Raw genomic sequence first — 10,850 nt, forward strand, 5'->3', positions numbered from 1 at the left:
CCATTTTATAAAAGGACTCTGAGCATCTGCAGATTTTGGTATCTGTCAGGGGTCCTGGAACCAACCCCTGGGGATACCAAGGGATGACTGTACTGGAACTATCTCGGTTATCTATATATACAAATTGTGTATCTCTCCAACTAGACCATAACTCCCTAGACCGTGTTCTCTGAAGACAGTAAATATAAACGTGTTTATTTCTACTGCTAAGAGCTCAAACAAGTTTAATTATAGAGGTATTTTTAGATTGTTTCTGATTTACTAAAATATTACTTTAACATTTTCATATTGAAAGCAGCATTATTGATTAATCAATAAATATATACAAGAAGCTAACTAAGTATCTGATGCACTCTTACTAGAGTACAATGAAATGGAATCAAAAGTATAAAATTAGAAAAATGGATGGCAGTTCATTTTGGTTAGAAAGACAATCAATCTCTCATAATTAAACACATTCAAAGGCACTGAGCTGGCTTCAATCTTGTCTTGCTTCAACATAACTAGTTTTAGTTCCTAAATGTGGTATCATGAATGTTAATGAGATAACCTAAAATTTATTGATTTATATAAAATCAAAACATGGTTTTATATTTCCTAAGAGAAAATATGCATTTAAAAAAATAGGTTTAAAAAGCTGATAAACTCCAATAACTTCTAATCAGTCTAATTCTTCATTCTTTCTCCCTTACAACATGCTTCAAAAGCTGTGAAAAACAAAAAAAGTTCAGATGGGATATTTGTGTGTGTTGAAAGAAGAAAGTAAATTGCCTTCATCTTTTGTAATTTCCAACTCGCATCACTTCTAGTCTTTTATGCAGGAGTGGTAAATCTAGCCAATATAAATTTGCCCAAGCCAAAGCAGACAGTGTTTGTTTTATACACCCCTCTTGGTTTCCTTCTAGTCACTAATCTCATCTCCTTTTCTTGGTGCTCCTTCCCCATCTCCCTATGCACCGAAAGCCCAGAAATTAAAGAAAACAGTACATAATTCCCCTGAAAGGTGTCTTCCTGGTACTGTCTAAAACAAACACAATCTCTGTTTGGGCATTTAAACACCACAAGCATTCTTACTTAGATTAAATCATGGGTCTCCCTGGTCTCCAGGCATGCCTAGACATGACCATGAAGGGACTGAGATCCCTGGAGTCTCTCTAGTAACTGCAGGCCAAATCAACAGCAACCCTAAGAATAAGCATTCTTTTTTAAAAAACACAACAGAACTAGGCCACACACATTTATTCTCATTATTTAACTTCTTTACTTGTACTATCTACAAGATAAAATGCCTTTTTAAAAATTTATTTCAGGAGGCAATGCATCTTAATGACTTTTATATGTTTTCTTTATTTTTTTAATTATATTTGAAGAAAAGTTTTAAAAATCTAAATTTCAAGGCATCTACTGCAAACAATGCCTTGGATGACAGCAATCCAGTTCAGGTAAGATATGCAAGATGCCACTAATAATCATAAAACCTCAATCAGGAAGAGGTAGTAAATCTTATATTGGGTAAAAATGACTAACAATTTGAAAGAACAGATTTGTTTTTGTCACTATGCCCTAATCAAGACTTAAAAGTTGGTATATTGCTAATGGAATAGAGGGTATTTTGTTCCTCATTGTATTCATATAGGTATATTTAACTATAAAATACAAAATTGGCTCTTAGAGAGCTATCTATAGAGAGTTATCTATAGAGAGCTCAGTTTAATTAGCTGCTTTCAGTGTGTTGCCTGGTATGGCTTGCTTTGTTGTACATTCTAAAGGAGCACAAGGGATTTACGTAATGTGTTATATTGTGCCTCTCCCAAAGATAAGATGAATATAAATTATAGTTAGTTGTAAATGACCTGTCTTTTGTCTTTTGCAATTTAACTTTACATTAATGTTTTCATAAAATTTCATTAACTTTACATTAATGTTTTTACATTAATGTTTTCTGTACTGCACATTTTATACTTCACTTTGGTTTCTTACTCTTCATGTTGGTGGTCACAGAACAAACAATAAATTTGGCAAAATATACGCTTTAAAATTCAGAGATAATGCTGTAACTTAAACTGATCCTTGGGAAGTTCTTCTGGTGTTTTACTAGTGTGAGTTTGGAATTTGTGTTGAATGATCTAGAGTACCTGTCCCATCCATGTTACCAGTGGCATCTAGGGGACCATTTGCTGGATTTAGGGAATCAGTCTATATCTGGGAAAATTTTTGTGGAAAATAATTTAGAACTAAGCTTTCAGGGTCAACAATGAGTGCTCTATAGTGGGTCCATGAAAACTGTTGGGGGTAGGGAAGCTACGTCCAATTGAGTTCCACAAAGTATGTAATCAGAGAATATTGTTTAATATCTTCTGATTCATTCATTGAAGGAAAAGGGGGAAAGAAGTAACTAAAAGAAACAATTATTAGTAGAGGTCTCCCAGAAATCTTCTGTAATTGTCTTTGCCTAATCTACTCCAAACACACATAGAAACACATCTACACTATCAAATGTGAAATTGTGAGAAGAAAATGGAACTGGTCACAAGACAATTGTTTCTCTGGCCTTCATAGCCTTCACTCTGAATGTTCAAATTTAGTTTTGCTTCAAGGACCTACTCAAGAGTCACCTGCTCCATAAACCTTTCCCTGACCATACAAACTCTCAATGCCCCACCCTACCCCCTTCTGTCTCTATTCAGTTTAGTAATTTATTGTACACTGTCTCCAACAGCAAATAATGTGTTCACTTTTTGTTACCACCTACATGGTACATATAGAGAGTGGAATGAATCACCTTAGATAAACATATAGCTGATATTTAAATAAATATGTGCTGTAAGTAGAAAAACTTTTGCCTAAAGCAGATCTTGAGAGTATAAAACTGTGGCCTCGATCTCATCAGGACCATACTTTGATCTAATCAGCTGGCTGGCTATTTGACTAGAAGGTCCAGCCTTCCACCTCCCCTCATGGCCCTCTAAGAGTATGAGAGGGATGCAAGAGTGCAGATGAAGGCCTGCAGACCAGAGGCCCATCGATTCTGGTCAAGGGCAGTACCTCCACTGCAGGTTGGATCCCTGGCCCAATCAGCGTCTTTCGGGAGGCAACCAATCCACGTGTATCTCTCTCACATCCATGTTTCTCTTTCTCTCTTCCTCCCTTCTTCCCACTTAAAAAAAAAAATCAATGGAAAGGTATCCTCTGTTGAGGATTTAAAAAAGAGTGCAGATGAAACTCTCCAAGTCAGTCCTACCTCACAGAGTACCCAGGCCTATCTCCACTTGTAAAATTCAGCCCACACAGTTTGGTAGCGGGCAAGCTGTCTTCTCTAAAAAGGCGGGCATGAACAGTGGGCTAGTGATCTTCTTGGGGACTCGGAAGGCAGAAGGAGCTCTTTGTTCCTCCAGTCACATCAGGTAGAGAAAATTTGTAAGGATCTGTGCCTTGGTCTCCAGGGCCTCTTCCCTACAGGGGCCCGCCCTGGGCCCCTTCTCACAGCTTCCTTCCCTCCCCCATCCCGCCCCTCCCCCACCCAGCCCTAGCGCGTGCCCGCCCCGCCCCTCTGCCCGCGGGGTTCCAAGGGCGGTTGGCTTGCCAGGACCCTGGTCACTCGGCTGCTCGGAGCTGCGGGGCACACGGGGTTAAGAGAGCGGGCTCTAGGGTCTGGGCTGGGAACTGTAGAGAAGTAGTCTGGGACCCCGGCCCAGGGTTGAGGGAGGTGGGAGCCCAGCCCAAGAAAGCGCTGGGGAAAGGACAGGGGAAGGGGACCTGAGGGGGAGGGCCCTGGGTGGTGCGGGAGGCTGCGGAGCTGCGGAGGCCGGACGCCAACCCAGCCGCAGGGCTGAAGCCAGCGGCTGGGCGCTCGCGGAAGCCACCTGGGATTGGGGGCCAGCCCCGGCGGTGCGGGTCCCCTCTGGAGCGCTGCCCGCTGGGGGTGCCACGCCAAGTGTGCGCGGCGAGTCCCGCGGGGCAGCGCAGCTTGCGGGCCGGGAGAGGGTCCCCGGTGGGTCCAGTGGTGTCCTCCGGAGACCCTCGCCCTGGGCCTCACGTCCAGGCACTGCGGGCGTCGTCCCGGGTGAAGTGTAGGGTCGAGGTGGGTCCCGACTCCGGGCCCGCCGGCTCCGGGACATCGCGTCAGCGCTGCGGACCGTCTGGGAGCGGCAGCCCGCGGGCGCCCGGTGCTCGGTTTGTAGGCAGTGTAATTAGCTGATTGTACTTTGGTGCTTGCAATCACTAACTCCACTGCCATCAAAACAAGGCACAGCATCACCCGTCGCCCCAACGGGAGGAGGACGCCACCGTGGGCAGCAAACGGCCCACCTGAAACATTTGAGAGGAGAAAGCTGCGCTTCGAGATCTGATGCGTCAGCATTTGATGGGCCTTGCACTGCGTGGAGAGCGCGCTGCCCAAGTCGAGTGAACCCCTGCAAGTCCGGCGGGCTGCTGCTTCCGATACACTTCAGCTGCTCCTCTCTCTGAGTAAAGCAAGCTTGTGCAGTCCCATGTAAGGAAGGCGAAATATGTGGGATTTAATGGCCTTAACAGTAAAATACAGACTTTTAAACTGCTGGGAGAAGCCCTCTATGTAACGTTTAATGCGGTATAGCAATGATTCATTGTGCCTATTTTTCATCATTTAGTAAGGCATTCACAAACCTACCAATTAATATGAGCCACAGCTGAACCAAAGGTTTGCCTATCACAATGCATGGAGGTGCCTACTTGAGACTGCAGTTTGTGATGAAAGTAAACTTTTTTTTTTTCTTTCTTGTGAGTCTAGTTACCAGGCAGTGTAGTTAGCTGATTGCTGACAGTACCAATCACTAACTACACGGCCAGGTAAAAAGATTTGGGAATTCATCCAAATGAGCTGCCTGTGTACAACAATGTTTGGGGGAGGTGGGATTGGAATTTGCTAATATTAACTGTTGCTTATTAATAGCTCAGCCAAGAGAGAAATCATTATTTTAGCTGCTATATATACATTTATAACATATATGTATTTTTATATATAATTTTTCAGTAGTTCTTCAGGCTCTTAACCAGAAAACATTCAGAGAATTTGAGCAATAGGATTTTTTTCTTACCTGATATATGTCGTTGTATAGATCTGTAATTATAAACTTTTGAAGTTTTTTTCTATAAGACTGTATTTATATTTTGAAAGAATAAAGTGTCATAATGTCAACAATTGTGTTATAAGCATCTGTTCATTTCCTAAATTGCCTTTATAAGGAGCATCTCAATTCCTGGTCAGTAATCACAAATTCCCATCGTTGAAATGATTAAACGGTTCCTAGATTAACAAAATCTCTTGGGAAAGCTATTCACAAGCACTTGTAAATATTTTTGTAAGACCACATTAACAAATTTTTTTATTTTTCATGAAAGGACTGAGTCCACTCATCAGACTTATCTCCTCTTTTAAGCAATCATCTACACTGTTGCAGTCTAGGCAGCTTTTAGAGGGACCCATTTAATAAATGCAGCTACAATCTAAATCCAGTTTCTTTCCTAAAATTTATCTTAAAGAATGGGGAGGGGGAGATTATAACAAAAACTACATACATGATTACCCACTGGCCCAGTTCAGGCCTCTAGCTCCCAATAAAATGCTAACTGCCCTATTTAATTTTCCAACCAAACCCAGCCCAAAACGAGCTATGGCAATCTGGTGTGGTAGAGGGGATTGGAGCAATGGGGCTAAGGAACTAAAAGCTTTATTTAGGTATCTTTTGGGGGATAGAAACTGGAGAATGGGGGAGGCAGATAGAAGGCTGACCCAGGATATGAGAGCTGAAATGCTTCTCCACTGACTCCAACAGGACAAGACACGCCCCCAAATGATGTTTTGACTCTCCTATCGGGATTCTGAGGCTGAGACTGGTCCCAAAGCCTGTGATCACTGCGGAAGTGGATTTCAGAGGGCCCACCAATGTGTGCTGGACTCCAACATCTACGGAGGAAACTAAGGGTTTCAGGCAGGTTGCCAACTTGAGGGTTCTCTGAGAGGCAGGGCTGGGAGAGGAGCCAGGGAGCTTGGAGAAGCGACCTCAGTTGCCATGGAAACAAGGCCAGGTACAATTCCTAATCAAGGAAAGGAGTCCTGTGAAATTTGTCCCCAGGGATTACTGGTGTTCACTGGCTCTTCATCAAAGGACACCAACCTGGCCAAGCAGTTTTGGATTGGGGCTTCAATGTATCCTCCTAAAGAATCCCAACTGGTGCTGTCCGGATGTAGCAGTAGGCGTCTACCCATGGCGCCATCATCCAAGAGCAGTGCGCCTGGTGAGTAGCTGCCTCCTGTTGATCTTGTCTGCCTTCACCTTAAACAACATGGAAGATATCAGAGCCCCTCCCAGAAGAAACTGCTGAGCATAATTCTTTTTTTTAAATTGTGCTTGACATTCAATATTATATTAGTTTCAGGTGTACAGCATGGTGATTAGACACTTATATAACTTAGGAAATGATTCCCCTTGACCCCCATAAATCTAGTAGCCATCATATATAGTTATTGCAATATTATTCACTATATTCCCTATGCTTTGCTTTCCATCCTGTGACTATTTTTATAACTGGCAATTTTTACTTTCTCATCTCTTCTTCACCTTTTTTCATCCATCCCCTTAACACCTGTCCCATCTGGCAATCATCAATTAGTTCTCTGTATCTATGAGTCTATGTATCTGTTTTATTTGTTCCTTTACTTTGTATTTTAGATTTCACATGGAAGTGAAGTCATATGGCATTTGTCTTTCTCTGTCTGACTTATTTCACTTAGCATAATACTCTCTAGGTCTATCCTGTTGTCCCAAATGGCAAAATTTCATTCCTTTTTATAGCTAATATCTCATTGGATATATGTGCCAAATCTTTATCCATTTGTTTATCAAACCTAATTCTAAAATAAGAATCTTTTATTTGAAATGTCTAAAACCTTATACCAATAGTTCTTAAAACTTCTCAGCAATTATTCTACTCTGAAGGATCATGTATATTTGTTACATCTAAAAGTACATCTTAAAGTATCCCTGAGGCTATGGCATCTATTTGGCTAAAGGGTATAGAAGGATCTGGGGAAATATTATTATATCTTGGCTTAAAGTTATTAAGAATAGTTATTTACATAATTGAGTTCAAACATGAAATCTCATAGACCTTAGTGAGGCCTAAGATGTAGAAACTATTATGTCATTTTTATAGGTATAGAAGGCTTAAATACTTTTAATGCTGTGGTTTTCCAATGATTTCTATTCTTTTGTAATTTTTAGAGAGAAGTTACATGCAGTCTTTCCTTGAGGAAAACAGTAAGTACCAAGTTTTATGCCTTTCAACATCCTGATTCGAAGATTCTTCAGAAAATGTGTAGTAAGTATAAGAATACAACTTGACAGTTTGGCATAACTTTCTGAAATGCATAAAACCCTGCCTCAGGAACCACCCTATTTATTCAGAGGAAAGTATCTAAATTCTTATGAAATGTTGAATGGGAATGTGGAAATTGGAATCTCTGATACAAAATATGTTCTCTTTAGAGACCTTTTCTTGTCTCTGGACTTAGACTTACTCATCTTCTAAAGAGATTAGAGGTTCCCTGCAGCCATAGCTAATTAATTCCATCCTATTATTTATGAATCTGGTTTATAAAGTTTTAAGACACAGTATGTATTTGTGTTTACCTTCCTACTCTTTGTATTACCTTCCCATCTTCATGCAATTTTATATGAATATTATTGTAAAATCTTGATAAAATTATTTTGGATTGAGTTTTACTTTATTTTCTTTAGAGGGAACAGCTGTCATTGTTGAAACCCTAAAGATTGAGGAGAAAAAAATGTATCTCCAAAAGGTAGGCCAACATCAGAATGTCATCTGATTTTTATTAAATGTTCTAAATAATCCCAATTATTCATTTTAAACATATGTATATAAAAATTTTCTACTACTGGTATGTCTGCTTGAACAAATGGAAAACCTTTGTTAGAATTGTAATTGAAGATTAAAAAATTCTATTAAACTGGCTATTCTCAGTTTTTGCAAAAGCCTAAGGATGTGTAGGAACACAAAATTATAGGGAAATGGAGAAAAATTGATTCACATACTTTGCATTCAATAAGTCCCCCGACCATATACAATGTATCTAAGAATAGACATATTATAAGATCAGGAAAAATGGAATATAATTGACTGTCTTAATAGGTCAAAATTAAATGGTCAGAAGAGTGAATCTGTGATCTAGAACCATTTCCACTAAGGGCTGAAATTAAACACATTGGTGTTGTCAAATCAACTCAATACATCTCTTTTTGGCAATAGGCTTTGTTTGCTTTTTGTGATGCAGAAACAGCCTTTAACTCAGCAGTTAATGCAGTGATTTATAGAAATACTTTGGTTAATGGATGAATTTCATTCCTGTAACTGTTCCTGTACTATAAAGGCAAAGACAAAGGATTTGCTTTGGCCTAATGTCTTTAATCATTGCACATATTGGCAAACTCAGAAAGACTTATCGGCAATTCTGCATAAATTACAGAACAATGAATTTGAGTTTGCTGATTACATTAATTCACTTTGTGGACTATTGGTGATTCTTCCAAACAAATTAGGTAATTAGAAATAGTTAGTCAGCATTTACTTCTCTCTTGAGGATATTAGGTACTTTTTAATACTAGGACTTAAAGGGAGGGAAGGAGCCTAATTTTCAGTGAGGTAAAAATCACTAAAAGTTAGCTTCTTCAGCGCTTTGGAGTTAAAGTTTCATTTACTTTCCATTTGGAAGGGATTAAAATAAAAGGTTAAAGTTTTCATCTTTTGTCAAACAATTAAGACAAGGTAATAGGAGTTACAGGTGGGTGTTCTGCTAATGGACTATTGTATTAATATGTTAGAACTGGTTTCCTTGCCCCAGGTTCTTCTATTAACTTATGAATTACTTAATTCCACAGATTTTTATTGAGAACCTGCTGTGCCAAGTACTGTACTAGATGTTGGGAATGCAAAGATAAGATGTGTTCCTGATTTTCAAGCATTTACAATCTAGTGGGAGAGATAGCCAATTAAAGTCAAGAATTATGATATATTCTTATGATAGATGTATGCACATAATACTGTGGGACCATATTGAAGGACATTAAAATCAAGCTTAAAGAATTAATAAAACTTCTCTAAGAAGTGGGTTTCAAAGAATGTATGGAGCTGACCAGACAAAGAATATGCAAAGCATTTCTCCAGTGCACTAGTCATCTTCCTAAATCCCAAATCCTATTATACTGTTCTCCTGCTGTATTCGTCTGTTAGGGTTGCTGTAACAAAATACCACAGACTGAGTGGTTTAAACAACAAAATTGTATTTTCTCATAGTTCTGGAGGCTGGAAGTCTGAGATCAAAGTGCCATCAGAGTGGGTTTCTGATGAAGCCTCTCAGCCTGGCTTGTAGAAGGCCCCCTTCTTGCTGTGGCCTCACATGGCAGAGGGAGAGCTCTGCTGTCGCTTTCTCCTAAGGACACTGGTCCTATCACATTAGGGCCCTACCTTGATAAGTTTTAAAAAATTTTTATTAATTTATTTTTGTTACAGATGTTTCTCCTTTTTCCCCCCATTGACACCCTTCTCCCCATCCCTCATTCCGTACCCAGCTTTGTTGTCCATGTCCATTGGTTATGCGTACATGCATATAACTTCTGTGGTTTATCTCTTCCCTCCCTCCACTACCCCCTCTTTTGAGGGTTGTCAGTCTGTACCCTACTTCCACGTCTCTGGGTCTACTCTATTCCTCAGACTGTTATGTTCATTATATTCCACAAATAAGTGAAATCATGTGATATTTGTCTTTTTCTGCTTGGCTTGTTTCACTTAAGATAATACTTTCCAGGTCCCTCCATGTCATCTCAAAGGATAAGAGGTCTTTTTTTCTTACAGCTGCATAGTACTCCATTGTGTACACGTACCACTGCTTTTTTATCCATTCGTCTACTGATGGACACTTGTTACCTCCATAGAGGACTTATCTCCAAATACACTTACACTGGGAGGTTAGGGCCTCAACATATGGATTTGAGGGGAATATGATTCAGTCCGTACACCTACTGTCATTTTTTTCCATGGCTCTCCACGTCTGCAGGATAAAGACCAAACCTTTCCAAGTGGCATTCAAGTTACTTTTCATGATCATGACCTGATTGACTCCTCCTACCACTCTCCTCCTTTCCTTATACCCTTCTCCCACCTCTGATATAGCCTACTGTCTACAGTTGGTTCTCAACTACTAGGCTAGGCCACATTGTGTACCCCTCCCCATATGTGCTACCAGAGTAGTGAATGGGTAAAATATATTTTTGCTAAACCTAAATCTACACATTATTCTGTAATATCTGCTCAATTGTACATCAAGTCAAGTGTTTTGTGCAATGCAGTATAGAATAAGATGTTTTTGAGAGTAGAAGAGGCTTAACAAAACAGAAGGCCAGCAGAAAAGAGAATGTGGCTGAAACTGTGCATCGTGAGTATATAGGAGAGTTTAGTCAATAGCTCATAGTACAGTACAGTTCTCTTCACACAATGCCAGGGTGCAAAGAAACTGAGAGAATCCTGCAATAACTGAATGCTCTTATAGATAGCCTCAGATATCACTGTGATGTAGTATTCTAACAGCCAATGTAATGAGTCTGTGCCATGTGCTAATCTATTACTATGCTAAGCAGTTTACATGTATCTACTCATATTCATCTTAAAACAGCCTCATGATGCCTATCCCCATTTAATCAAACAAAGCTTAAATGATTTTCCGAAGTTCCCACAACTGGGAAGTGGCAGAGCCTAGATTCGAAGCCTGCATCCTAACTGCAGAGCTCACAAGACTC

At 40.0% G+C, this 10,850-nt stretch overlaps 1 protein-coding gene across 1 annotated transcript; it reads left to right on the forward strand.

Annotated features, from left to right (window-relative positions):
• Positions 1-6,050: 6,050 nt before the first annotated feature.
• Positions 6,051-8,365, forward strand: HOATZ (HOATZ cilia and flagella associated protein). Its single transcript, XM_036258267.1, has 4 exons — positions 6,051-6,276; positions 7,263-7,298; positions 7,779-7,840; positions 8,333-8,365. The coding sequence occupies exons 1-4, from the start codon at positions 6,051-6,053 to the stop codon at positions 8,363-8,365; spliced, it is 357 nt and encodes a 118-aa protein (XP_036114160.1).
• The last annotated feature ends 2,485 nt before the right edge of the window (positions 8,366-10,850 follow it).

Source organism: Molossus molossus, unplaced genomic scaffold (assembly GCF_014108415.1).
Source record: "Molossus molossus isolate mMolMol1 unplaced genomic scaffold, mMolMol1.p scaffold_m16_p_13, whole genome shotgun sequence".
NCBI classification, from domain to species: Eukaryota; Metazoa; Chordata; class Mammalia; order Chiroptera; family Molossidae; genus Molossus; species Molossus molossus.